Source organism: Acinonyx jubatus, chromosome B4 (assembly GCF_027475565.1).
Source record: "Acinonyx jubatus isolate Ajub_Pintada_27869175 chromosome B4, VMU_Ajub_asm_v1.0, whole genome shotgun sequence".
NCBI classification, from domain to species: domain Eukaryota; kingdom Metazoa; phylum Chordata; class Mammalia; order Carnivora; family Felidae; genus Acinonyx; species Acinonyx jubatus.
Window position 1 is genome coordinate 88,211,992 of NC_069387.1, and position 26,870 is coordinate 88,238,861.

At 44.5% G+C, this 26,870-nt stretch overlaps 2 protein-coding genes and 1 long non-coding RNA gene across 8 annotated transcripts in view; 2 read left to right on the forward strand and 1 right to left on the reverse strand.

The window, feature by feature from the left end:
• RASSF3 (Ras association domain family member 3) overlaps positions 1–3,485 on the forward strand; it is a 72,076-nt gene extending 68,591 nt beyond the window's left edge. For all 5 annotated transcript variants that reach the window (XM_027071329.2, XM_053226457.1, XM_053226455.1 and 2 more), the window contains exon 5: positions 729–3,485. In XM_027071329.2, coding sequence (XP_026927130.1) covers positions 729–878 — 150 coding nt within the window. In that variant the 3' untranslated portion in view covers positions 879–3,485. The remainder of the gene's footprint in view (positions 1–728) is intronic.
• A 7,208-nt stretch (positions 3,486–10,693) lies between these two features.
• On the forward strand, positions 10,694–20,680 carry LOC113602840 (uncharacterized). Of its 2 annotated transcripts, none has more exons than XR_008300307.1 (3): positions 10,694–11,654; positions 14,999–18,327; positions 19,455–20,680. It is a non-coding gene; the product is annotated as an uncharacterized LOC113602840 (long non-coding RNA). The 2 variants fall into 2 exon arrangements; XR_003424370.2 differs by having other exon boundaries at positions 19,641–20,680.
• Positions 15,178–26,870, reverse strand: part of GNS (glucosamine (N-acetyl)-6-sulfatase) — a 55,898-nt gene continuing 44,205 nt past the window's right edge. Inside the window, exons 11-14 of the mRNA XM_015079505.3 lie at positions 23,638–23,745; positions 22,610–22,720; positions 20,678–20,838; positions 15,178–17,888 (exon numbers count right to left, since the gene is read on the reverse strand). Of these exons, the coding sequence (XP_014934991.2) occupies positions 17,810–17,888; positions 20,678–20,838; positions 22,610–22,720; positions 23,638–23,745 (459 nt within the window). The 3' untranslated portion in view covers positions 15,178–17,809. The remainder of the gene's footprint in view (positions 17,889–20,677; positions 20,839–22,609; positions 22,721–23,637; positions 23,746–26,870) is intronic.

The window sequence follows — 26,870 nt, forward strand, 5'->3', positions numbered from 1 at the left end:
AGGGTAGTGTTATGGGTGAGGGCCACAGCATGGCGGGGTGGGGTGGGGAGGGGGTGCGGAGGGTGCTAGAGGGGTTAGAGTCTTTCAGACTTAGCAAGAGCAACTAAGGGAAGCCACCAAATGATTCTAGCAGGGCAGGGTGAGGCCTAGATTTGCGTCTTACAGAGTATTGAGGCTCACTGTTGGGGGAACACAGTGGGGAACCTAAGACCGGAGTAAGAAGGACATGGGCGAGGCTCTCCCAGGAATGGAGAAAAGGATGGCGGATAAATCGGGGGCAGTAAAGGTAGAGAAAAGCAGGCCAATTGGACAGCTGCTTTAGGCGCCGGTAAGATTGTGGGAGGTGAGGAAGAAGGCAGTGACAGTGGTGACTCCAGGGAGAGGGGGCGGGTAGGGGAGCCTCTGGGGTCAGAGGAAGAGGGGCCAAATCAGCAGTGAAAGTGTCTAGAGCACTTTGGCTCTTGTGGGAGCCCTTGTGGAGGCCAGTGGGAAGAGGGAAGGACGCCGGGTGAGAGTGTGGGGGTTGGCCTGGCTGCTGTCTGGAGGGCAGGGGCCGCATTCCGTGGGAGGGCTGCGTAAGACGGCCTTAAAACCTTGTAACCTTGTAAAACAGGCCTTTCGAAATGCTGGCTGGAGTAGGAGGGGCAGCCACACCCCCGCCTGCTCTGGGCCAGCATTCCCGAGTTCTGACTTCAACACCTGGCGTTTTCTTTTGTGTCCTTTCACAGTGGGAAGCCTTCAGCCTTCCAGAACTACAGAATTTCTTGAGGATCTTGGACAAGGAGGAAGATGAGCAGCTGCAGAGCCTGAAGAGGCGCTACGCAGCCTACAGACACAAGCTGGAAGAAGCCCTCAGTGAGGTGTGGAAACCCGATTAAGGCACCGGGTTCCCTGCCGCTCGGGAAGGAAAGGCGCAGGACCTGTGTACAAACCGGCGCAAGGGTCTCTCTCGTCGGAGGGCTGTCTTCTTGCCCCGTGACGCTAGGGTCTTCCCTCTTTGATCGCTAGATCTAGTTCCCAAAACCTGGTCACGCAGCGTCCCGCACCTTAGGCATCTTCTGTAAGGGATTCTGCAAGCTTGTTCTGTTACGGCACTGCGGTGTTACCTCTCGGCAAGCTGTGAATCTGTAGTCTCATCTGGAGCCATCCAGACTGCTTTGAAGCATGGACTCTGGGGTTTTTGTTTTTGTTTTTGTTTTTAAGTCCTTACTTTCCTTTAGTTACTTTAATTATGTGATGATGCTGTTAAGCTGAAGGATGTGCAAATGATTTTTTAAAGGCTTAACAAGGAATCTATCTGAACACTTGTCCTGTGTTGAAACTACCTGTTTTTTGTTTTTTGTTTGTTTTTTGTTTATGTTTTGTTTTTAGATGTCAGAGGAAGCAATCCATGTGAACTGTAAGGCACAGGAAGCTAGGAACTCTGAGGACTTTGTGAAGGGTTTCATAGGAGTTTGACAAAGGAAGTGAAGAGCAAGTTTGCAAGAAGGCGACAGTGGAAGTTGGGGAGCTCTGCAGGAATGTGGTTTGGGTGAGGCGTTGATGGTAGGAGAGAAAGGTGTATTTGCTGATGAGGTGGACGCATTCGGTTTTGAGATGTTAAACCCATTGTAGTATTGCTTGATTACCTGGTGAGTAAAATATGGGAACAGAGCCAAAGAAAGTAGCAGCTAGACCAAAAGGAGGGACCTGGGAAGTCTGCAGCTGAGCAGAACATTCCGGCAGGTGGACCTCGCAGACCCATACATACAGGAGTCACGCCGCTGGGGCTGCCCTCCCTGTGGACGGTCCCAGTGCTCTCTTCTCAGGGTGGTGGGACAATGACCGTTTGCTAACTCTGTTATGTTGTGGTCCTCCCCCCACCCCCCACCCCCGCCCCCCAGCTGTTTTCTGGATTGAAAAGGAGTCTGGGTAGGGAGCGGCTTGTCAGGTAGAGAGCTCGCAGAAGCATACTTTTGTGACAATCACTCCCCTCTTTTCCCCTTTTCCTCCCCTTCCCCTCCCTCCCTTCCTCCTTCTCTGTCTCCCCTCTTTTCCTTCCCCCTTCCTCTTACAGTCTGTTCTGACATAAGGTAGAATCGGGATATGGATTGTATAGACCCTAGGACTACTTGGCTGTAGGGAGGAGGGTGGCGAGAAAGGGAGGGACCCCCCCACCCCCACTCCCACCCCCCACCCCCCACCGCCCCGCAGCTGATCACACAAGAGGGGTTCTTTCTGGAAATGCTTTCACAAACGTGCATGTTCCTCCCAACCAAAGAAAGGCATGTGCAATAGGAGCCTTCCTGAAAGCAGGTAAAATAACCCCATTCTTTTTTCAGCAATCTGAAAACAATGGGAAAGGTGTGCTTTGGTTCTAGAGGGGCCTTGTGGTCTATTTTAGTCTAGATATGTTTTGTTTATAAATTCCCAAGGAATTGTCAACACTTTGGTGACACCTAATGGATTCTTTTTGAAATTCCAAGGTGCTTCATTTCTTTGCCTCTTACGTGAACTGTGCCTTTTATCGCATTTCTGTTCCCCTCTTGGTGTGGCACTTCTGACTCTTCAGAGCACACCCATCTTGTTGGAGGCAGGTGTAAGTGGCGGTCATGCCGTGCCACACACGATACTGCGACAATCGTATCTTCCTAAGCTTTTTAAGGAGAGTTGGGGGGTGGGGTGGGGAAGTAGAACTAGCTATAAAATATGTATGGCACAACTTGTTTAATTTTGCATGTAACTTCTTTTTAGTGCCTCGATGAGGTTTTAGTGACATTGTCATCTAATACTTTACCTTTTTTGTTCAGGGAATGCCTTCGTGATTTTTATACTGGTTTTACTATTCAAGACTGTGGCTTGGGTTTGAGCGTACTGTTATCAACCACCTGGTCTTCTATTCGCCCATCCAGTAAGCTTATGTTTTGTGAAGCTTTTGTTTCTCCGATTAAGACACTGTTAGAACCTGAAGTAGTAGCTGATGGCTATCTGTGAAGGAAAAAAAAAAACAGCTTTTTTTTTTTTTTTTTTGTACTTGAACTAGATTGTCTAAAATAGGCATCCTCATCCGCAGTACCCAGAACCTCGCTCACTGTTGTGTGCACTACAATTTGCAATTTGGAAAAGTTGCTGTATTGAAATTCTGTCAGTACGCAGTTCTTTGAATACTGATGTTCTCTCCCAAACACTGGTTACTGCAGCAGCGTTTTTCATGGGCGAAAGAAGAAAGGCCACTAAGGCCAAAGATTTTTAAAAATCATTGTACAAATTCTTACGTTAAATTAAACTAAGCTTTGCTGTAATACTGTTTTCTCTTCAGTATGTGATGGTACAGGAATGTTGTTAAATGAAGGGTGTAGTGTTGCAGGGGAGCATTTTAAATCGCAGAAGTAAAAAGTTATAATATTTATAATTTTGATGAGTTTATTTTTATAGGGAAGATTTTTCTTCCCTACAGTTGTTTCTGGAATGGCAAATTGTTTCCATTATTAAAAGTCGAAGTTGTTGATGTTTGTTCATGTGTTTTTATTTATGGCTCGTAATATGCCAGGTGAAAGAAGGTCACGGGGGTGGGGCGAACGTCTGCAGATATGTGAGGACCATACGGGAATGCAATGATTTACTGGGTTTGAGTGGGGCACATTTGTTCCCCCAGGGGTTGTTTCCTTTGTCTTATCCTCTGGGGAAAATAACCCTAGCCGAGTGTCTGCCCATACAGCACATTTTAATTGTGAAACGTACATCCACTCAAAAGTGTATAAGGGGCACTTGGGTGACTGAGTTGGTTAAGCGTCTGACTCTTGATTTCGGCTCCCGTCAGGATCTCATGATTTGTGAGTTCGAGCCTGGCATCAGAGCCTGCTTGGGATTCTCTCTCTCCGTCTCTCTCTGCCTCTTCTTGGCTCACGTGCATGCATTCTCGCTCTCTCACAAAAAAGACAACAAAACACAAACGCATATAAAGCATGTGAACAAAGAATTGACACGAGGTGGGCAGCCCGTGGCCATGACCAAACGGGAGGGCTATCATCAGTTCCTTAGAAATCCTCTCCCTCTACCCTCCATTCCTGCCTTTAGGTCTCCTGTCCTTGAAACAGACCACTGTTAACATTAAAGGTGTTTGTGTTTTTTGGCCAGCATGACTGTGTTACACGGTATGGTGGGATGGTGAGTGGTTGGTGGTCAGCAATGGTGACTGGGTAATATGCTCTGTGTGCAGACCTCCATGCCCGCCGAGGCAAGTGTTTTTTTTTTTTTTTTTTCTGCTACACTGCCCCCTAGAGGCGTTGATGAAATAGCGAGGCTGCACCCATTGGTGAGGGGGAAACATTCCAAGTACCATAGCTTTTTTATAAGTGAAAATATTATGGTAGAAAATGATGGTGTGGGGCGCCTGCGGGTGGCTCAGTCAGTTGAGGGTCAGACTTGATTTCCACTCAGGTCATGAACCCAGGGTTGTGGGCTTGAGGCCCACGTGGGGCTCTGTGCTGAGCCTGCTTAAGATTCTCTTTCTCCCTCTGCCCCTCTCCCCTGCTCACGTTCTCTCTAAAATAAAAACAAAATGATGGCTTCAGATAAAGGTGTGTTTTGATGAACCATCCAAAGGAATTTAGGAGTTCAGCCTGGGTTACTACCCAAGGTGCAGGGGGAATTTTTTGGAACTTTTATCACTTAAAGGGAGTTAGCTGCCTGCCGTAGGCACTTTTTTTTTTTTTTCCTTTTCAGAATTAGTTACCAATTGATAACTTGTTTAAATTTTCTTATTTTGAAAAATCCTCAAGAACGGTGAATACTGCATCTTGTGTTTGAAAGAAGGGGGAGGGGTGCCTGGGCAGCTCAGTCGGTTAAGCACCTAACTCTTGGTTTCAGCTCAGGTCATGATCTCATGGTTTGTGAGTTTGAACCCCTGCATCAGGCTCTGTGCTGACGGTGCAGAGCCTGCTTGGGAGTCTCCATCTCGCTTCTGCCCCTCCCCTGTTGCACTCGTGCGTGTGCTCTCTCTCTCTCTCAAAAATAAACGTTAAAAAAACTTAAAAAAAAAAAAAAGAAGAGGGAAAGTCTCTATACTATAATAGCAAATTCAAACAAAGTGTTGACGATGTGCCAGGCATTATCCCAAGACCTTAATACGTATTAACTCATTTTCTCCTCCGTGAGGTAGGTGCCGTCAACATCCCCATTTTACAGATGAGGAAATGCGCTGAGGTCCCGCAACTTCCCCATGGCCTCTTCGAGGGTGGCAGAGCTGGCTCCCTGCAGCCCAGCTGCCCAGCCTCTCTGGTCTTCCTGTAAGTTCCATGCGGTCTTCCAGTTCAACTGCCAATGAAAACCCTCTTATGTTGCTTGTAACAGGCAGTTCGTCTGCTACCAGGCGTCCGGGTGCAGCTGGGATTTGTGGGAAATGAAAGGACGGCCTTGATGTCAGAGTGCTTCATCCTCCTTTGTTGTTGTTGGGCATTTAGCATTCCATTGAAGTGATTACAAGTTACCTAGAGTGAACCGTCTGCCTGTGTTTTCATTTGCAGGTTCTGTTGTGCTGGAGACTGACAGGGCAGGTAGCCAGGCCTGCGTTCTCACTGCAATTAGCACGGCAATTCCCTGGAACCACCGGAAGAATAGCTTCAGGGAGAATTCACTGTTCCCTTTGGAGAAGGCTGGAGCTTTACTCCCCCATCAAGGATGGATGAGCCTCTCCACAGGAACGCAGGGCACTAAGTATTATTCAAAGTCCTTAGAGCACACACTTGTGTGGTGTGAATCACCACATGTTCAAGTGTGCAGAGAACAGCTCTGTACAGGGGTGAGGGGAGGAAATGGGGGAGGGGGAGGGGAGCGGGCAGCATTAAATAACAGCCTTCAGGTGAAATGTCATCTGCAGGGTTGTTTTTTGTTTTGTTTGGGGTTTTTGGTTGGCGCTTTTTAGTTTCATTTTGCTTTTTGGCGGACCTTTCCCTATAATTCTACAAGGTGAGAGAATGGCAGGGTAGAGGATGGGCCCTTTTGATCTTAAATAACGGTTTGCAAAGACACTTAGGACTCCTGTTTGGCTGAGGTCGCACTTGGCAGCGGCCGAACCCCACAAGCTCCTCTCCAAACAGAACCGTGAAGGTTTGAATTTTTAAACGTTTGCACACAAACAGCAGAACACCAGGGCTCTTTGTAACTTCAAAAGAAGTTGGGGTTTCGGCTTTGTTTTTGGAAAGGAGTTATTTTAACCAGAGTAGTTCTTTTCAATCTTTCTAAATGAGTCTTACCTTGAATGCGGCTTTAGTGGCACAGATTGGGAGTGTTTGCAGCCTCCCCTTGTTTTCGCCACCTTTACTGGCAAGAGAGATTAATGAAATCCTGTTGTGTGCTTCCTCTTCTCTGAAGTGGAGTTCAAGGGGCTTTGCTCTCCAGAGCTTTCTGATTTTCAAGTGCAGTTAAGATTTGCTTAAATTCTAGGAATTCTGGAGCATCAAACCATACATATAGTACAATCCTTGAATTATTACTGTGGCAGTTGGAAGGCAACAGCTTAAACTCAGATGTTTGATTCTGAGCTACACATAAATGGGGTCTTCAAATTCTTTTCAAAATGGCAAACCTTTCAAATATTTTTTTCTTGCATGTGTAATCTCTCAAGAAAAATGTTCAGAGTCCACGATTTTTAGGTAAAATCAGGCATATCATCTAATGCCGTATCAATAAAGGATGCAAGGGCAGCCACAGTGATTGGGGAACTCAGGTGTTGGCCTTCAGAAAAGTCCAAGTTCCACGGCCTTTCTTCCAGATAAATGTTCTGTGGGTTTTTTTTTTTAAATGATTATTTAGAGAGAGGGAGAGAGAGAGAGAGAAAATCCCAAGCTGGGTTTGAACTCGAGATCATGACCTGAGCCAAAATCAAGAGTTGGACGCTTAACCCACTGAACCACCCAGGCGCCCCCCCCCCAAAAACACAACACTTAGTGTAGTTGACACAATGTTACGTTAGTTTCAGGTGTACAACATAGTGACTCAACGAGTCTATAGTTGTGCTATGCTCACCACAAATGTAGCACCATACAGTACTATTGTAATACCAAGAACTATATTCCTTATGTTGTCTCTTCTCCCCAGACATACTCATTTCATACCTAGGAGCCTGCATCTCCTGCCTCCCTTCACTCACTTTGCTCAATCCTCTGTCCACCTCCACTCTTGGCAGCCTTCAGTTCGTTGTATTTATAAGTCTGTTTCTGCTTTTTCATTTATTTTGTGTTTTAGATTCCACACAGACATGAAATCACATGGCATGTGTTTAAACAAACTGATTTTAAATTGAGAGTAATGGCTAGCCTGCGAGGAGGCTCCCTGACCTGCCTTCCCTAGCCCTGGAAAGGACAGTTTTACATACAGTATGACCCTGGGCCCCTGACTGTGGCTAGTTGGATCTTAGACCTCTGATACGGGCTGTTGATCAATTAAACTTTCTCAAGATCTTAAAATAAACACAGGGATTCTAGTTAGTCAGCAGTGGGTACTCAGACCTCATGGACCTTGTGTCAGCAGGGGAGAGAGACTGCAGAGAAAGCAGGAGAACAGAGCAGAGGGAAGCAGAGGAGAGGCTCTGTGGTCTCTGTGAGATGGAGAGTAAATCCAGAAGCTACCCGGGATTTTTCAGCTATCCCTCTGCCTCCAGTAAAGAACCATGTTTGTTTATGTGAGCTCTGTACTAATGTGCCCATTTCTACAATGGGATCAAGAGTGGAAACAGCGAAATTTTTAGCACTAAATTCCTCCTAGAAAAGATGAAAGGGCTCAAATAGACCTCAGCTTCCACCCTAAGAACTAGAAGAAGGAAAGTAAACCCAAAGTAAGTAGGAAAAAGGAAGTACTAAAGAGTCGTAATTAGTGGAATAGAAAACAGAAAACCAATGAAACCAAAAGCCAGTTCTTTGAGAACATCAGCAGAGTTAATATCCTCTAACCAGACTGGTCAGGAAAAGAAAGATGCAAGTTACCAATATCAGGAATAAGAGGCGAATGTGACATCACTACAGATTGTACAGATCTACTCGAGATGTTCATGTTTTAGGTTCTTGTGTTGAAATGTTTCCTTAAAAATTGCTGTTTTTGTGGGGCACCTGGCTGGCTTGGTTGGTTGTGTCCACCTCTTGACTTCAGCTCAGGTCATGATCTCACAGTTTGTGAGTTTGAGCCCTGAACTGGGTTCTGCCCTGATGGTGTGTATCTTGCTTGGGATTCTCTTTATCTCCCCCTCTCTCTGTCCCTCTCCAACTCACGCTGTTTGTCTCTCAAAATAAATAAACATAAAAAAAATTGTGTGCAAAAAAAAGAGCTCTACATATTTTGCCTACAATTTTGCCTAGTTTCTGAAATGCTTGCCAAATGACAAGTGCAGATGATACTACTGCTACCAACATATTGGTTCCTTGGGAATTATCTGCAGTATGTAACTTTTATGCATGTGACCAATAATTTTTTTTCCTTTATTTATTTTGAGAGTGAGAGTAGAGGGGGGGTTGGAGCAGAGACAGAGGGAGAGAGAGAATTCCAAGCAGGCTCTGCACTGTCAGGGTAGGGCCTGATGTGAGGCTCGAACTCATGAACCGTGAGATCATGACCTGAACCAAGATCGAGCTGGGCACTTAACTGAGCCGCCCAGGTTCCCCAGTAATTTTCTACTTTAACGTTTAAACTTAATTTCATATTATTGGAAGTACAGTAGGGTTTATGCTTATTAAAATGAGAATTATGATTATGGTTGCTTCCTTCTCTCCATCCCTTGTACCCACCCCCCTTCCCCATCCCTCCTCTCTTCCATTCTTCCTTCTTACTCCTCTTCCTCCCTCCGTTTTTTCCTTTCTCAGTCAACAGCTTGGAATTAATTGTAATTATATTTGAAGTGAGTTAATCTGGTGCGCCTGGCTGGCTCAGTCAGTGGAGCATGAGATTCTTGATCTTGGGGTTGTGAGTTCAAGCCCCACACTGGGTGTAGAGGTTACTTAAAAAAATAAAACAAGTTACAAAAGAAAAATGATTTATTTATTTTTTAAAATCTGATTTACTGTTGGGTTCTGTGATACCTGTATTCTTACAATTACCTGTTGTTTTTTTAACCTTTTACTTTATTCTGTTCTTTGCAGAAAAACTTGAATAGAACATGAAGTGTTTCAATTTCTTTCTATTTTTTTTTTTTAAAGGTTCATTTATTTATTTTGGGAGAGAGAAGCGTGTGTGCATCCAAGTGGAGGAGGTACAGAGAGAGGGAGAGAGAATCCCAAGCAGGCTCCGTGCTATCAGCACAGAGCCCGATGTGGGGGATCGAACCCATGAACAGTGAGATCATGACCTGAGCTGAAATCGAGAGACGGATGCTTAACTAACTGACCCACCCAAGTGCCCCTGTTTTAACTTCTTTCATTCAACGTACCTGTATAGATCACCCTGAAGATGTTAGGTACTGGGTGGATTATGATGAGAAATAACCTCATGGCCCTTCCATGGAACCCAGAGTCCATGTGTAATACAGACTGGTAAGTGTTGTGATGGTAAAGTACAGACTGTTATGAGTGTTTACACAGCTGGAGAAGGCCTCCTTGTAGAGTGAGTTAGAGCTGAGATCTTAAGGATGAGGAGGGGTTGTCTCGTAGATTCCGTAACTTACATGAATGTCTTCTACACGGTGGGGGCTGGTTTGTAAAGTCCTTTCGGCAGCTTGTTCTATCAGCATCAGTCTTGCTGTTTTTCCTTTATTCTGAGACAGGAACTTTAGGATTAAATAATTCTATTTGGCAAGGGCAGAGTTAAAATTTACAGTGGCAGTTGCTTTGGATCACACCTTTTTTCTTTTTCTTTTTTTTTTCCCTATGAAGTAGAGAGAGCATCACCTGTTTGCTCCTTGCCCCCTTACCCCCAGGGCTGATGTGAAGACCAAATACAATGGTAACTGTGAAGGTAGTCTCTAGACCATAAAGCCTAATGTCCTATAAGGTGGTATTATTTTTCCAAGTTCTTGGTCCTGCAGTGGTGTTAATAGCTGCTTTACCACTAGGCTAAGATGCTTACCTATGGCATTGACAGTAAAATTCATCTAGAAGCATCACCTAGGATGCTGTTTCCAAAAGGGACATTTTCCCAAGCAGAAACATTTGTTTTGTTTTGTTTTTGAAACCCTTGCTTCGGAAAGATAACAGTTAAAGCAAAACTAAGCAAACCACCCAAGATGCTAGGGCAATTGGTAGACCATGAAATCAACATTCACTGACTTCCCCTTGCCCTCCCCGTAAATACAGTGGCAGAATGTTGTCTTTCTTCCCTGACAAGTTAGAGTAACAATGCTCAGAGTAGCTAAGACGAGGCATACCTGTCACCATCACCATGGGGCGAGTGATGCTGAGACACTCTGACCAGAGAGCCACATGCAGGTGCACTCTGGGGCCTCTCCTTCTTTCTGGTCAGCGTGGTCAAACATGCGAATGCTCTTCCACCCGCCCCTTCCATACAGCTCTCCTTGGGGGCTGGACCATATCTTCAGCTTACTTTTTGTAGCTCTCCCAGCTGCAGGGCACAACATTTGGAAGACTCAACATTTCATAGTCTTGTCTGGAAACAGCCACTTGGGCAGCTTTGAGACAGGCAGGTGTTCGTATGCAGGCAGAACTGCAATGTTCACCCTTGGCTGAACTTAGCTAGGGCCTCCGGCAGCACTACAGGAATAACAGGGCGGGATGACTGGGGCCCCCAGATTTTGTTCTCCTGTGCTGCATAGGGGACCAGACTTGACACCCCAGGCTTCATTTTCCCTGGGAGCATCCATAAAGGCGTAGCCAAAGGCTGAAGGCTACCCGGATAGGTGACAAAGTTTTTTAAAGGAATCCAGGCTGTCATGTTGATCTCAGGCCCAGTGAAGTTACGGCTCACCTAATCTGGGAGGTGCTAGGAGATGGGGGGACAGGGGAAGAAAAATACGCGAAGGAGCCGCTCTCTCAGAGACTTCAGCAGGAACAGAATGCATTTTGCTTCTGAGCTACTTTGCTAGCATTGGGATGAGCAAGGCAGTGGTGAGTGCCGATCTGGTTTTGACAACAGGCACTTCCCGCATCAAATCGGAATGTGGGCTTGCTGCTGTAGCTGAGAGAGCCGCTCTGCCCCCGTGCAGGGCTCTCTCCCCCACGCCAGCTTCTGGAGGTTCCAGACACCTGCTGGAGGGAGGATTGGATTTGTGACTGGAGCCCGCCAGCCAAGAGCATCCATTAAAGTCTTTGACAACATGAGAGAACATTTAAGCGACCATTCCAACAGAGAAACTTCTACTTGGTTTTGGAACGATAGCTGGGAGCCAGTGTTGGTTTATGTTCTTCTTGTATGTGACACACGTAAGACTTTTTCCCGCTGTGGAGACAAGGTGAACCTCTACCACTAGACAGCTTTCGCCGGGCCTGGGCTGAATAGGTTTTGAATAGGTTTTGGCAAAAGGCTTGCCTCAGTTTCTGTCTTGATAACCAGCTTTTTTGGTCCTTATATTAGTCATACATTGCTGCACAACAGATTACTTCAAACTCAGCTTAAAACAACATTCAACACTTATTATGTTACCTGGTTTCTCTGCGTCAGGAGTTTGGGAGCAGCTTAGCTGGATGGTTCTTGCTTGGGCGTCTCTTCAGATCACACTTCAGACGACTGCCACCAAGGTCAGTGGTGGGTCTTGACTGGGGCTGGAGGACAGGCTTCTGAGATGGCTCCCTCACATGGCTGGCTAGCAAGCTGGGGCTGGGCGTTTGCAGGAGGCTTTAGATCCTCTCCACACAGACCTAACTATAGGACTGCTTGGGTGCCTTCATGATGTGGCAGCAGGCTTCCTCCAGAACCACTGGAGGGCAAGGGGAAGTGGTCACGTCTTTTATGATCCAGGTCCTGAAGTCACACAGTGTCACATACGTCCCATCTCCCATCCTGCTGGTCACGTGGGCCAACCCCAATGCGTTGTGGAAAGATACTACACAATGCGTTGTGGAAAGATACTACACAAGGTCATTAGGAACCATCTTGGCTGCTGGCTTACCACAGCCATTCTGCAATAGCTACGTGAGGTGTGAAGAGAGGAGCTCCGTTTTGACTTCTTTTCCAAAAGCCATGCTGTGGGATGGGATTAAGAAACCACCTGCACAGTAGCGACACCTCCTCGTCTTAGTCTGAAACTCGTTTCCCTGTAAATACAGGTATCAGGGACAAGTTTCCTCTTTTTTGCAGTCTGTTACTTGCTTTATGTATTTAGATGCTTCTATGTTGGGTGCATAAATGTTGTAGAAATGTTTAGAAACACATCCTCTTGTTGGTTTGACCCTTTTATCATTATGTAATGCCCTATTTCATTAGACAAAATAGACTTGGAAACAAAGTACGCATATAGCTGCCCCTGCTTTTTTAGAGTTTGGGTAGGGGAGTTGGGGAGAGAGAGAGAGAGGGAGGGAGAGGGAGAGAGAATCCCAAGCAGGTGCCATGCTCAGCACGGAGCCCAAAACCGGGCACTTTTGGTTGTGTTTGTATGGAGCATCTTTTTTCATCCATTCACTTTGTCTGTCTGTATCCTTACAGCTGAAGTGAGTCCCTTGTAGGCAGCATGTAGATGGGTCTTGTGTTTTATTTTTAATTGTTTAAATGTTTATATTTGAGAGAGCACAAGTGGAAGAGGGTTGGACAGGGAGACAGAATCTGAAGGAGGCTCCAGGCTCTGGCAGCCCAGAGCCTGAAACGGGGCTCAAACCCACGATCTGTGAGGTCATGACCTGAGCCAAAGTCATGTTAACTGAGCCACCCAAGTACCCGTCTTGTTCTTTAAATCCACTTAGCTGTTCTGTGTCTTGTGAATGGAGAATTTAGTTCATATTTAAAGTAGTTATTGGTAGGTATGTACTTACTGCTATTAAAATCTTTTTAAATTTTATTATCATTTGTTAATTATTTTCTGGCTGTTTTATAGCTGTTTCTTTTTGCTTTCTTCCTTGGTGGTTTGATGACTTTCTGTAGTGGGATGTGTACATACTTTTGGTTTTTGCCTTGTGGTTACCATGAGGCTTATAAAGAACTTATACCAGTCTATTTTAAATTGATAGGTTGAACACATTTTTGCCCCCCCCCCCAACTTTTTAATGTTTTTGAGGTCACGTTTTGGTGCATCCCTTAATTGTACTATTTTTTTTTTTACACTACCTTTGCCTTTTAACCTTATACTAGCTTTATGAAATTAATCTACTACATTTACTATGTATTTACCTTTGCCAATCTATATACTGTCCTAGAATAGACAGGACATAGAATATTCAGGAATAGAATAATTCCACTTCATAACCAAGCTCACTACCAGGCAGCGAGTAGGCACTCAGATGTAAAATGGAGGAGGGAAAAATCCTTCTTAGATCAGAGACAGCCAAGTTGGCTTTGAAGCCAGAACTTCTTTGAAATCCTGATTCTTTAATTAGCTATGTGACCTTGGATAAATTCAGCTGAAGGAAAAAAACTTACTCTGCAGATGTGCTTTATTACAATAAGTACTAATTATAAGCATCCTTTGTATCTCTCTATTCTGTCAGCATCAGTCAGACCTGCAGGTTATGGGCATATTTGTGGACCTCGGTTCTCCTGGGCAGAAGGTGGTCATGGAAGTTTCCTCTGAAAGATGAAGTGTTAGAATGCTTATGTGCTCTATGCTAGCCCAGAAGCAGGCACCCATGTCCCACATCTAAAGCTCTTCTGTGGGATTCCTAGCCCTTCTGTAGGGGCCTTAGCTTGGGGCCTTCGGGTTCTCTGAGTCTGCTGTTCCCACAGCTGACTTAAAGGTACACCCGTGACCAGCCTTTCAAGCCCATTGCTAATGGAGGAAGAAAATGAAACAAAGGTTAATTCTGTAGGGAGTTTGGTTCTACAGGGCAGGATAGTCTCCTTGGGAGGTGAGATAAGGTAGAAAAATGATCTGGTATAGTCTGTACTTAGCCTTACTTTGTACAAATAAATGTTTTTTTGTTGGCCTCACCTTTTGATACAAATTACGTTTTTATAATTTAGCCAAGCATTAGGAAAGCATATAGAAATACACTTTTATTTGGACATTTTTTTTTTAAGATTTTTAGTAATCGCTACATCCAACATGGGGCTCATACAACCCTGAGATCAAGAGTTGCATACTCCGTCAACTGAACCAGCCAGGCGCCCTTCAAATTACTTTCTGAATAGTGATCTGGCAAGTTTACTGGATGTCCTCTGACATCTTTTCTACTTGGTTTTCATAATTTTTAAAAAATGTTTGAAAGCACATGCACAAATGGGGGAGGGGCAGAGAGAGAACACCAAATAGGCTCTGTGCTGTCAGCATAGAGCTCAACACGGGGCTTGATGTCACGAACCGTGAGATCATGACCTGAGCTGAAATCGAGTCAGATGCTCTACCAACTGAGCCACCCAGGTGCCCCAGGTTTTTATGATTTGTAAGATACGAGGCAACCTACGAGGTCTGGGGTTGGCAAATCCTGGCTGGTTTTGGTAAGTAAAATTTTCTCAGAACAGAGTCACTCATACATTGAAGTATTGAGTAGTTCCTTTTTTGTGTTACAGCAGTGGTAAGTAGTTGTGACAGAGACCTCCCTTTAAGTGAATGTTTGTCAACACCTGTATAAAGTCCTTAATGGGGCACCTGGGTGGCACAATTAAGCATCTGACTTGGCTCAGGTCATGATCTCATGGTTTGTGAGTTCGAGACCCTCGTGGGGCTCTGTGCTGATCGCTCAGAGGCTGGAGCCTGCAGCTTGCTTTGGATTCTGTCTCTCCCTCTCTCTGTCCCTCCCCGACGAGTGCTCTGTCTCTGTCAAAAATAAATGTAAAAAAAAAAAAATCCTTCTTTGTTTAGGGCAGTGGATCACATGACTGGACATCACGGGAAAGCACCCTGGAAATTAAGCTTAGTTTTATCTAATTTAAAGCCTGCCAAGATTTTTTTTTTTTCCTGCAAAGCCCTAAATGCACACTTATTTTTTTCATTTAGGGGTGCTCGTTCAGGGGTATTGGTCAGCAGATCACATGTAAAAGAGCTTTCGAGGTAGAGACTACAGCACCTAGAGAGGAAACGGCTCATTCTCCAGTCGTAGGTGAGTGATGACATTAACCAGCATGACAAAAAAAAAATCTTGTCAAAATTACTTGTGGACTAAAACAAAGGACACATTTCCCACTAGAACAGAAATAAATTTTAATTCATTGAAAAGTGCAGCAGTGAACAGGGTCTTTGGAAGGGCACTTTCTAAGTCAGGTGACTTGAGATGACACAAAGCCACGGCAGAATAACTTCTGGGAACAGAAGATGCAAACGCAGGAATTCACAACACTCAGTGTGGGACCCAAGTGGTGGTGTAAGTAGAAAACCCAAATATTCCCACCTGGGTCACTGGTGGATCAGAAGTACCCTTTGCTTCCTCTTAATAAGGACCCTGGAGAAATCCTTCTTTAGTGCTTTAAAGCACTAATATTTAATTTAGATGCTAAAAATAAATTTAACAATGTTTCTCACAGATGAGGCTATGACTTCCATGGCTACTGTTACGATTTTGTACAAAAACCTTAGTATCGTGAATTAAAAACGTACTTTGTAACAGTACCACTGGTCAAATTCAGAGATACTCAATAAGGGGTTCCCCACTTTGTATTTGAGGGAGACCTCTGTAATAGGAAATTTTGTAAGGCAGAATATTCATTCCTATGGCCTTGGATCCCTCCTAAGGGTTAGTTTTCTACTCTGAAGGGTACCAACCAGTCCAGACCTGGCCTTCTTTAAAAGAGAAAATAATCAAAATTCAAATTCATACAATTAAGAGAGAAACAAGCCAAACCTCTTGCAGTGGGTTCCTTGTACATATACATTCTGAAAAGTTCAGTGCATTTTGTTGTCTGCTAGGCTATATAAACTGAGGCCTCTTCACAAAAGATTTTAGCATAGATCCAGAATGAAGCCAGTCTAAGAGAAAGTGAAATTATAGGCCACTCCAAGGTTAGTGGGAAGTGTACCACATATAGGAGAGGTACACAGGGAGGGCACCCGATCCCCCCACCCAAACAGAAATCGCTGAATGTAAGAACAGTGTGGCAGGGACACTATGGGCAGCTGACTTGTGTTGCTCTTACAACTTTACCTGCTCTCAGGAACCAGCAACCTAAAATTGAATAACAGGACATCACAATAGAAGACCTGGTAAGTATTGGTGTCTTTTTATTCGGGAATAACTATGGTCAACTTTCATTAAGGTAGAAGTTGACTGATTAATGTTAAGAATCAAAGTGTAGAATAAAGCTAATACCCATATTTAACAGTGTAGTTTGCTTTTAGTTACAAAATATTTAGAATTTCTTTCCCTAAAACATTCACAGCAGAGGTGTTCTTTCACTTGCCTCTTTCACCTCTAAATACCACCACAGTTACTGGGATTGCATGAGGTAAAGGAATAAACCCAATGGCTATTAACCCAACATGGCTCTCTAGAGTTGATAGAGAAGTTGTTTACGGCCATGTCTTACAAAGTGCTTAAAGCTCAACCTAAGACCTTACATAAAGCTAAAATCACTAATGCCTGAGTTGAACAGGTTATAAACCACAGCTCTTCCTCCTCCCCCTGCTGTCCCACCACAGATAACTTTCTTGTGAAGAAAACAGTAGAAATGGGATTGGTCTTTGAGCCCAGAAACATACAAATGTAGGTGTTCTATACAGGAAACCTCAACAAGGTCTGGCTTTGCCAGGGGGAACAGTGAATGCGGCTCAAATTATGCAAGACTCCAAACCCTCCAGAAGAACTTCTCTAAAAGGGAACAAGGTAGGGTAAAGCAGTTGGAACTTTGTAAAAACTGTAACAAATGAACACAATGTCCACAAAATGCAGAGAGTCAAAATTGAAACCCAGGCTCCCTGCTAGACAGGCACTTACTAAATCCCAACAATAGCCCTTCAACCTGTCCACCCAAGAGCCCCGTCTATAGAAGGCCCTCAGAAAATGCAACCTTCACCAACCCTTGGAAGTTCTTTTCCTCTACTGAGAAATATTAGGATAGGATACCTAAGCCATTTTGTTTTTGGGATCTCAGAGGAGTAATTATCAGGAGAAGAAACATTCCCTTGATACCTCTGTTGACTGGTACTCCATGTGGTTAGCAGCCACCAGGAAGTCCACGGCTTTCACTTTTAGAACTACCTCGAATTATTAGCCTGTACCAAAAACTGTTCTATTTAAGTGTAGCATCAGCCCAGAATGCATAAAAAACAACAACAACAAAACCAAAACAACACGAACCGTGCTTGGCTGACAGGTTTTGAACTTGTGACCTTATCACATTGTGATGGGTATTATACACACTGTATTTCTACTAATCTGAAAATGGCGGTACTTGTTCTTGCTCTGATGATTCAGCTCTGAGGGTTATTCTTCAAGCCATGTGATGTTGGTATTTTTGATAGTGAAGTGGTTAAGCTGTAAACCACCCCTCTGCCCCCAAGCAAGTAATTCAGACTATGACCACATGGGGAATAATCAAGAACTGTGACCCCAGGACAGAAAGGGTGTGGGTGAGGACAAAGACCTCAGGAGCATTCGTTATTAGGTGAATGAAGGGACAGCCATTCCTGATGTGTGGGCGGAGTTCACAGTTTAACACATTGCACAAGGAAGTCAGCTGATTGGGTTGCTTTTTCAAACAGGACTTAGAGCCAGTCCAGAAACTCTTCAAGGCGTGGTCTTGAGGACTAGCTACAGAAACCTACTACAATCACTTCATCAGACAGAGGTGTGCTGGGACCCAACTGCAGAGGTCGCTACAGAGGATGTTTTGAAAACCTTCGAGTCCTGACACTGCCATGATTGTTGAACATGAGACGAGGGTCAAACCTGTATCTGAGAAGGAAAAAAAGAAAAAGGATGTTACATCAACTCCAGTTAGCTGCCATGTTCCTCATTCAGAATGTTCGGTGGAAAGGATGGCAGGAAGGAAAATAAAAGGAACAATTAAGTCCTCAGGAATCTCGTGGCAAAGTCTGTAGTACAAAACAGAAGAACTTACTAATTAAGAGCATTCCCATCACAAGCAAGCAAGCACAAAATGATGTAAAATAATCTTGAGAGGCATTAGGAGGAGACAAGATTTGAGCTGGTTTTTGAGGGGGAGGAGGACTCCCTAAGGTGTAAAGTAACTGATGGCAGAGGCTAGCCCCTGTCAGAGCCTGACCAGCAGCTTCAGAGCCCTTCCTTCTCTTACAGTTCACACAGACCAGCAGGCAAGAGCACAGGTGTGCACCTCAGACAGACGTTTCCGTCCGGCTCATTATGAACTCAGGTAAGTCGTTAACCTCTCTAGCTACCAATAAAATTGTAAGGGAATTCAATTCACGTAATATGTCTGGCACATAATATCAGTTGGCCCAGTGTCACGTTACCAGTCAGCATTTACTTTCCCCTGGGTGGTAAAACTAAAGAGGGTAGTTTGCAAAGACATTTTACACAGGCAGGCTAGAAATAATGTTGTATTTTCCTTTTACCTGCAATCTTTAGGGATAAACTCATTCTTACTTAGCATTATTTTAGAACAAGGGCAGGCCATACAGTCTCTGTCCTAACTATGTCTCAACTCTGTTGCTGTATGTAAATGAATGTGGCTATTTGCAAAGGGTGGTGGCTGGATTGGGCCTGAGGACGTAGTCTGCTGACCTCCATTTTCAGAGAGTGTATAAGCCTAAATGTTTGGTGGGAAGGAATACGCTATTGATAAGGAATTTAAAAAGTTTAAATAGCTGGGGCTGACATTAGTAAAGCCAGCATCTAGAGTCTTGGTTATAAGCTTCTTAGAATGTGAACAAGACAATTAAATTATAGTTACAAAACAAAGCCTGCCTGGGAGTCAGATCTTGCTCATCAGTCCTAACAGGGTGACCCTTGGACACATTTACCTCTGGGCTCTAAAGACTGTATGGAAATTCTATGGTTAAGTCCTAACACTTAAGGGCTGATGCTCAGAAGACTGAAGAAGACTGAAGGGATCTGCCATATTGGCCAACCGGCTGCCAGCACAGCAGGTCCACGCTCTGGAAGCAGCACGGTCAGGGACTGTTTGGCCAAACACCGTACTTCAAGAGGTGTTAAGTCCTGACTCTCCATTCAAGATTTAAATAGAGGATGGGACACCTGGGTGGTTCAGTCGGTTAAGCATCTGAGTTCGGCTCAGGTCATGATCTCATGGTTCGTGGGTTGGAGCCCCATGTGGGGCTCTGTGCTGACAGCTGAGAGCCAGGAGCCTGCTTCAGATCCTGTGTCTCCCTCTCTCTTTGCCCACCTCCCACTTGTGCTCGCTCTCAAAAATAAACATTAAAAGATTAAATCCATCATCTAAGTTCATAAGTCATCCAGAGACTGCTATAAACATCTGAGGTTATTTTTTACCAAGATTTTACTTTTTTTTTTTTCCAGTAATCTCTATACCCAACATGGGGCTTGAACTCACGACCCCAAGATGAAGAGTTACATGCTCTACCTCCTAAGCCAGCCAGGTGCCCCTAGACATCTAATTTGATTTGATAAAACATTCTGAGCACAGTTGTTGGAAACTGCAAAATCAGCATGTGTCAACTAAAAGTCTTGTGCCTTTTACTTTAGAGACTGAACTTCCTTCCTGCTTCAAGGAACTGGTGTAAGTGAGGATGCATTTCACTATCTTGCAGAAGAGCTCCTGACCGACATGGATTTAGAATTTAGAAGTATGTATACCGTATTTAGAAGCAAAAGTATTACATTTCTTTCATCAAAAGTCTATTATCCAGTGTCTCTACTCATTCACATATATTACTCTCTAATGTGTACTGAAAATATTTCACAGAAGGCTGGCTAAATAATTAAGTTACTACTCAAATTACTCCTTTCCATCAGCTTAGGACATCAATCTCCCATTTCTCCTACAATCAATGTAAGAACTAAAATAATCCTTTCCTGGTGAAAATTCAACTTTAAATTTCATAATCTTAAACCCAAAATGACAGGTTTCTTGCTACATGCAGCTGAAATGCATGGTGTGCTGAGACCCCACATCACTGGGGAAGGGTAACTGTTCCAGAGGAATGAGTGGGAGGGACAGAGCCCGCTTAGTAGGTGATAACCTTTTCTGCCTTCATATACTACAGTGGGCTTACATATTTAAACATTTGAAGTCTGTACCTTCTAATTTATTTTGTGTGTTCAGCCTACTAAGTTTACTGGCAAGCATTCAAGTTCCTCTAATCAGGGTTTCTGAGAAATGAAATGAAGGCATAACCTCTTGGAGGTGCTAGGGAGACAGGTAGCAGGTGGTCAGCTCACTTTAAAGAAACTCCATCTGTCACCAGTGCAATCAAGTGGGTACCATGAAAAGAGTCACAGGAGGAAGGGGAGGAAGAAGAGCCCCATGTGGCAGGGAGCGGGGCTAGGCCTCCAGCTAAAGCAGCTACTGGCACCACAGAGCAGAAGTTTCAAAGGGCTCATTTCCCCAGCACAACAGGCAAACGCACTAACACACAGTACTCCTACTACAAAGCAGAAGAACAAGAAACACAGCTTAGCTCAAAGCCAAAAGGACCCCTCAGGCTTCCTCTGCCTTCAAGCACACACGACTGCCACCCACCGACAGCTTGACAAAGCCATCGAAGAAAATGGGAACTTACCCCGGGTCAAAAACACCTGGAGTGCGACAGGTTGGTCCAGAACAGGACTGTAACATCATTAGCCGGTAGTTCATTTTCCCCAAAAGCTCTGGGTCTATACTTTTAGCAATGTTCGTGATTTGGTCTGGGTCTGCAGTCAGGTTGTAGACTTCCACAAACACCTACAAGAATGAAGACGGAGGAAAGAGAAGAGCAAGCATTATATTTGAAATATTCCTCATGTGAGTTTTTAAAAAAATGTTTACTTTTCAGAGAGAGAGAGCGGGCATAAGCGGGGGAGGGGCAGAGAGAGAGGAACATACAGAATCTGAAGCAGGCTCCAGGCTCCGAGCTGTGAGCACAGAGCCCGATGAGGGGGCCTGAACTCACTGAAAAGTGAGCTCTCAAACAGTGAGATCATGACCTGAGCTGAAGTTGGACCCTTAACTGACCGACCCACCCAGGTGCCCCTCGTGTGAATTATTTCTAAGTGGGAAGGGAAGAGCAGCGCCCAGGAGAACATTTTCTGGTCTCAAGATCCTAAAAGAGCCCATGGGTATACATGAGACTATGTTAAAATGCTTCATGTCTGTGGCCCATGCTGGAGAGGAGCCTTTGGCACACCCTGGGGCTTCAAGCAGAGGCAGCAGGGGACATTTATGACCTTATGTAATAAAAGAACAGAAGGGAGGACCCTCAAAGAGCGAGTCTCAGAAACTAGACTTAACAGTAATATTGTTATAGAAGTGAGAGTTGACATTTGAAGGTTTCTGCCTTAGAACTGTTAAGATTCAAATGAGAACAGGTCTGAAAGTACAGTCACTCGTGCTGTACAGATGCTAAAGTTTCCTGTTTTAAAAGTAGTGTTGGATGGCTTCCCAAGTGGGGAAGGATCTAACCCTGTTGTTTCTAACATTAGCTCTATCTAATATCACCATCCCCCCCACTCTGTACTGTGTTCTCCTAAGTGGAGTTAAGTGATAGGCTAGGAAGATGACAGGTAAACATCATGGGGGAAGGAGAAACAAGAATGGGCTTTGGACAATAGGCAACAGAGCTTCTTTCAAAGTGCTTGGGAGCTACAAATGGTGAGCAAGTCCATTTCTGAGAAACACAATGAGCCTCAGCTCCCCGTGGCAAGATGTGGGTTGCCAGATGAGGCAGGTGAGCACAGGCAGATAGAGTGTGAAAGCACAAGGGACTGCAGTGCAGGAGATCCTCAGATGACCCACACTGATCTGTGCTGGCTAAAAACCACCTTGCTTTTTTTTTTTTTTTTTTAAATGTTTTTATTTTGAAAGAGAGACAGGCAGAGTGAGAGGGAGACACAGAATCTGAGGCAGGCCCCGGCTCTCAGCACAGAGCCTGAGGCGGGCGGGATTCAAATCCACAAACTGCGAGGTCAGGACCTGACCAAAGTCAGACACTTAACTGACTGAGCTACCCAGGTGCCCCTAAAAGCCACCTTCTTATGAGGATGGAAACTCCTGGTCCTGCCTCCCACTGCTCATCTATTTAAATGAGCAGCTCTGGACTGTGCTGTTGGGGGGACAGAAGTTTCTGAACAAGCTGGCTGCCAGTAAGCCTTCTAGGAAATGTCCCAAACTCCTTACAGCTCCACAGAAGTCGAGGTGTCTTACTCTGACCCCAAACTATCAGAGAAGCAAACAGACCAGGCATGCAACAATCTGAAAAAGTGGACTGTGCATTTAAAGGGTGTTTGGCTGGTGGTAGGCGTGGAGAGAATCCCATCCGGAAAGATCACAGTTAGAGAGGCGCAGTATGGCCTCGTGGATTCCATGTTCTTCACTGAAGGAAGCCTGAATGGAAGTACAGATAAGAAACCTATCTTCCCCAGGGAACATCCTTGGACTTGCTCTTTTGCTACCAAGTCCAGCCAACAAAGCACTGGCACGAGACACAAGGGGGTGGGGGAAGTGGGGACCTTCTTACCTCCTGGTCGTCAAACTCACAATACTGTAAATTCCACTGTGTTGACATGGTCCTCACACAGGCATAGGTGTTATTGTAAGCATCTTCACAGACACAGTCTGGGAAGCATTGCTGTAGGGAGATTTAAAGAGTTAAATGAAAACAGTTCTTCTAATACGTAATACCGGCCTACAGGGGCAAGCAAGTTGGCTCAAGCCAGACCTACAACTGGACCGAAATCAGGCAACCTTCCATGGAGAAGCAAATCAATAGATATGGGGCTTTGTTTCTTTTGGCCAACCTAAGGACCATGTGTTGGTGGTAGTTCTGTTCGTACTCTTGCCATCCCTGTCTGCTAATCTCCTGCCGAGAATTCGTGGTAGTGAGCGACTGTAAAATGGGTGGGACAGATGGTAAGGAGACAGAATCAATCTCCTGTGAGTCGTGTCTATGGTATATTAAAGAGCGCTCGCCCTAAACACTTGGATAAAAAGGCTAAACGAGCTTTGTGGAACCAGTTGCAGGTAAGTTATTTTTTCATGTTTTCCTTACCAACTTCTGGTCGGTTCTTCACTACATCCTTACACGTTGGTATTAGGCTTCTATCTAGAGTCGACTCTCCTATTTCCCACTCTCCAAAGTGAAGCCAACGTGCTCTTACCACCTCCGTCACCAGTCTGACCGCCACCAATGCAAGACACTTATGATGGCAGTTACACAGAACTGTGGCAACCCCACTTCTCTACTGAGTGCCACTGATAGATAGCTTCCCTAATAAAAAATGGTACTGCTATTGGGAAGAGGTATAGATAAGAATATGGGCAGATAGATACATGCACTTGTTATAAAAACTGCAAGAATTCAAGGAGCACATTCTGCCAATAGATCAGAAGCATCATTTTCAGGACTACTGAATTTACTCTTCATCTACTAATCTCCACAGTCAAGGGAAAGAGGAGCAAGACTTAGATTTGGGGTTTTAGTACCTGACATGTCTGAACCAATGCCTTGCTGTGCTATTGGTAAGAAAACCGTCTAAGCCAACTCACAGATACTCCGGGACTCAGGGAAGGACATGTTGGGTCGGTGACATTACGGCCTTCTCCTTGATACTCCACCAAGACATCAGACCGCCACGTCAGATTACTGGCACCTCTCTGGAAGGAAGAACAAAAATGGTTTCTATGACGCATACAGAATGTGATAAGGATCACAAAGTTTTATTCTATTACTTCAGGGGACCCGGGAGTCAAAGCTGGTTGGACTGTGCATTCGGCACCTAAAGAGAATGACAAAAACTAATGCAGATGAAGGCTTCTGAGTATCATGTTTGGTATTTACAGAGCCCTTACAAGTGATGGTCAAATACTTTGAGCATTTAGTAGTTACTTCCCAAGACTACTTCTGAGAAGCAGGTCAGGAATGGAAACTATAAACGATATCTAAGAATTCTTAACTCATCTGAAGAAATTTACAGGCTAATACACACAAGGACAAAAATTAAACACAGCTTATGCGTTAAGGACTATAACAGGTTCAAAATTCTTCTTGGTTAGAATGTTGATACCATATGTAAATGAACTCATTTAGTCTTCACTGCACATCCGTGGAATGAAAGGAAAGAAGCACCAGCATTTGAAATAGGAGCGCTGAAGACAGGCTCACACATGGTGAAAGGAGGAAGGTGACAGAAGTAAAAAGTTCTGGATCAAAAGGACAACAGGAGTACTGGAAGGAAGAACATGGGGTAGTAAGGTTTCCCCAAATCCAGCTTTCACACAAGGGTGGCAACCACACAGAAAACGGCATGGACAGGAGGCTGCCCACTTGTTCTGTAAACAGCAGCAGGTGGTGGGAAGCAGCGGGAGGCTCTTAAGCAGGGAAGTGACACAATCAAGGCTGTCCTGTAGGAAAGTCATCCCAGTAGCAGAGTCTAGAGATGGGGTGGAGAGATGGAGCTAGGGAGATCAGGTTAGAATGTGCTCTTAAGATGGTCTTCAGCCTTACTAATCAAAGTCTGCTTTGCGGTGTTAAAGAGGAGACAGCAGGCCCAGAATGGAGTCACTTGTGCTAAACCCTACATCAACAAACCTAGACTTAATACTTACCCTAACCCAGTTGAGTGTCAACCCTCCAGGAATGTAACCTTTATTTAACCAGCCAACTTGAAATTACTTGGTTAGTACTAGGGAGGTAATCTGCCCGATGGGTCTTTCTGTTTTCCTCAGGAGGGTGACCACGCATGAAACGATGCATTCTTTGTTAATAATTTCCTTTAGCTGCCTTTCTGCCTTAAAAAAACCCTTTCCTTTTCTACACCTCTCTATTGTAGAGAAGTTGCTGCCTGATTCATGAATCACTGAATAAATTTTTAACAGACTGGGTAGTAGGTGCCAGGAGCTGAAGCAAACTTGTGACAGCATTTAGGGACCATGAAAGCCACAGGTGTGATAATCGCAAATCCATTTTTGAGTTCATGATCTTTTCGCCATTTCTGAGGGCTGACTTAAGCTCCTGGTCTAACTGGCTTTCCAGTCCAGGGCTCAGCTGGTCACCTTGAGACAGCAGAGTGTTCCATTCAGAACCCAACTCCCCAGCCCTTGGTTCAATCTGCAATTCCCCAGTTATTTGCAATCTCTTTCCAGTCCATAATCCCCATTTACTGGAGTTTACTGGTTGAGTCCACGCTGGGAATCGCTGGTGGTACATATGGCCTTCTCTTGGCCAGTCTGCAGTAAACATTTCGTGGTTCCTGCTGTTATGTTAAGGTGTGTGTTTGTCGTCTTTTGTGTAGATAAAAACTATTGCTAATGAGGATCTTTGAAGCCAAATAGCCTGAAAAATTGGTGCACACGAGTATTTTAGAGCGCTTGCCACCTCAAGAAGACTCCTGTGATAGGATAAACTGGTCACGGAATGGGTTGGATGGACAGGTGGTCACCCACCAACTTCTATCCAATGAGCTACACTGTAAAACACCAAGCCCCAACCCAGTGGTACATCCCATTTAGGTATTTAGACTGGCTCAGAGAAATCCAAAGCCTTAGCTAATGGGCATCTTAAACTCTAAGTCGAGTGTACCACCTCTGGCACATGTGCTTATTTTATATCTAACAACTATGGTACCTGAGGTAATATCTACAACACTAACAAAATCTTCCTAAAAACAACCTGGAGCCCAGGCTTAAAATGGCCCTTATGTGGACAAGTAGAGAAGATCACTCATTCAAGAAACATACCTGACTCTGCCACACCTGGCTGGCAGCCTCAGCCAGCACCAGAACCTTTCCCCAGTGACCTCTTGCCACGCCACACCCAGTGGGCTGCCTTGTCTAGCACTCGAGCTCCCCATGAGCGCCCCTGCCCTGGTGCCCGCAACAGCTACAGCTGGACTCTGTAGACAGCACCCGAAGGCTGCCCTGCCCACAGCCAGCTGCACCAGAGAACTGCCTTGCACACCAGTGAGTTAACATAAACTGCAGGCCAGTCATAACAGGAGGGTGCATGCAGCCCATGCAGGGGACATCCCTAGGGCACATGGCCTGGGTGACCAGGGGAGTTGGCACTACTGGGCCCCATAGGATACCTCTGGCATAAAGCCACTTCTTCAAGACTGGGAGATATAACTGATCTACTTAATAGAACAAATACGTGGAAACAGAGAGGCAAAGTGAGACAAAGGAGTATGTTCCAAAGAAAAGAACAAGACAAAATCTTAGAAAAAGAAATAAAGAAGATGGAGGTAAACAATCTACCAGAGAAAGAGCTGGTGGTCATAAAGACGCTCACCAAAATAGGGAGAAGAATGGATGAACAATGAGAACTTCAGAACTTCAGACAGAAAATATAATCAAGAACCAATCAGAGCTGAAGAATACACTAAATGAAATGAAAAAAAAATATATATATATACATACACATATACATACACACATACACTAGAGAAGATTAGATCAGGAACAAGACTATGATGCCTTCTGCCACTTTTATTCAACATAGGGTTGGAAGTCCTAGCCACATCAGATAAGCAAAAGGAAAGACACCCAAATTAGAAGAGAAGTAAAACTGTCTCTATTTACAGGCAACAGGATATAGAAAACTCTAAAGACTCCACCAAAAAAGTATTATAATAAATGAATTCAGTCAAGTTGCTGGATACAAAATTAATACACGTTAATCTGTTCATTAATAATGAACTGTAAGAAAGAGAAATTAAGAAAGTACCATTTACAATTGCATCAAAAAGAATTAAATACCTAGGAATAAATTTAACCAAGGAGGT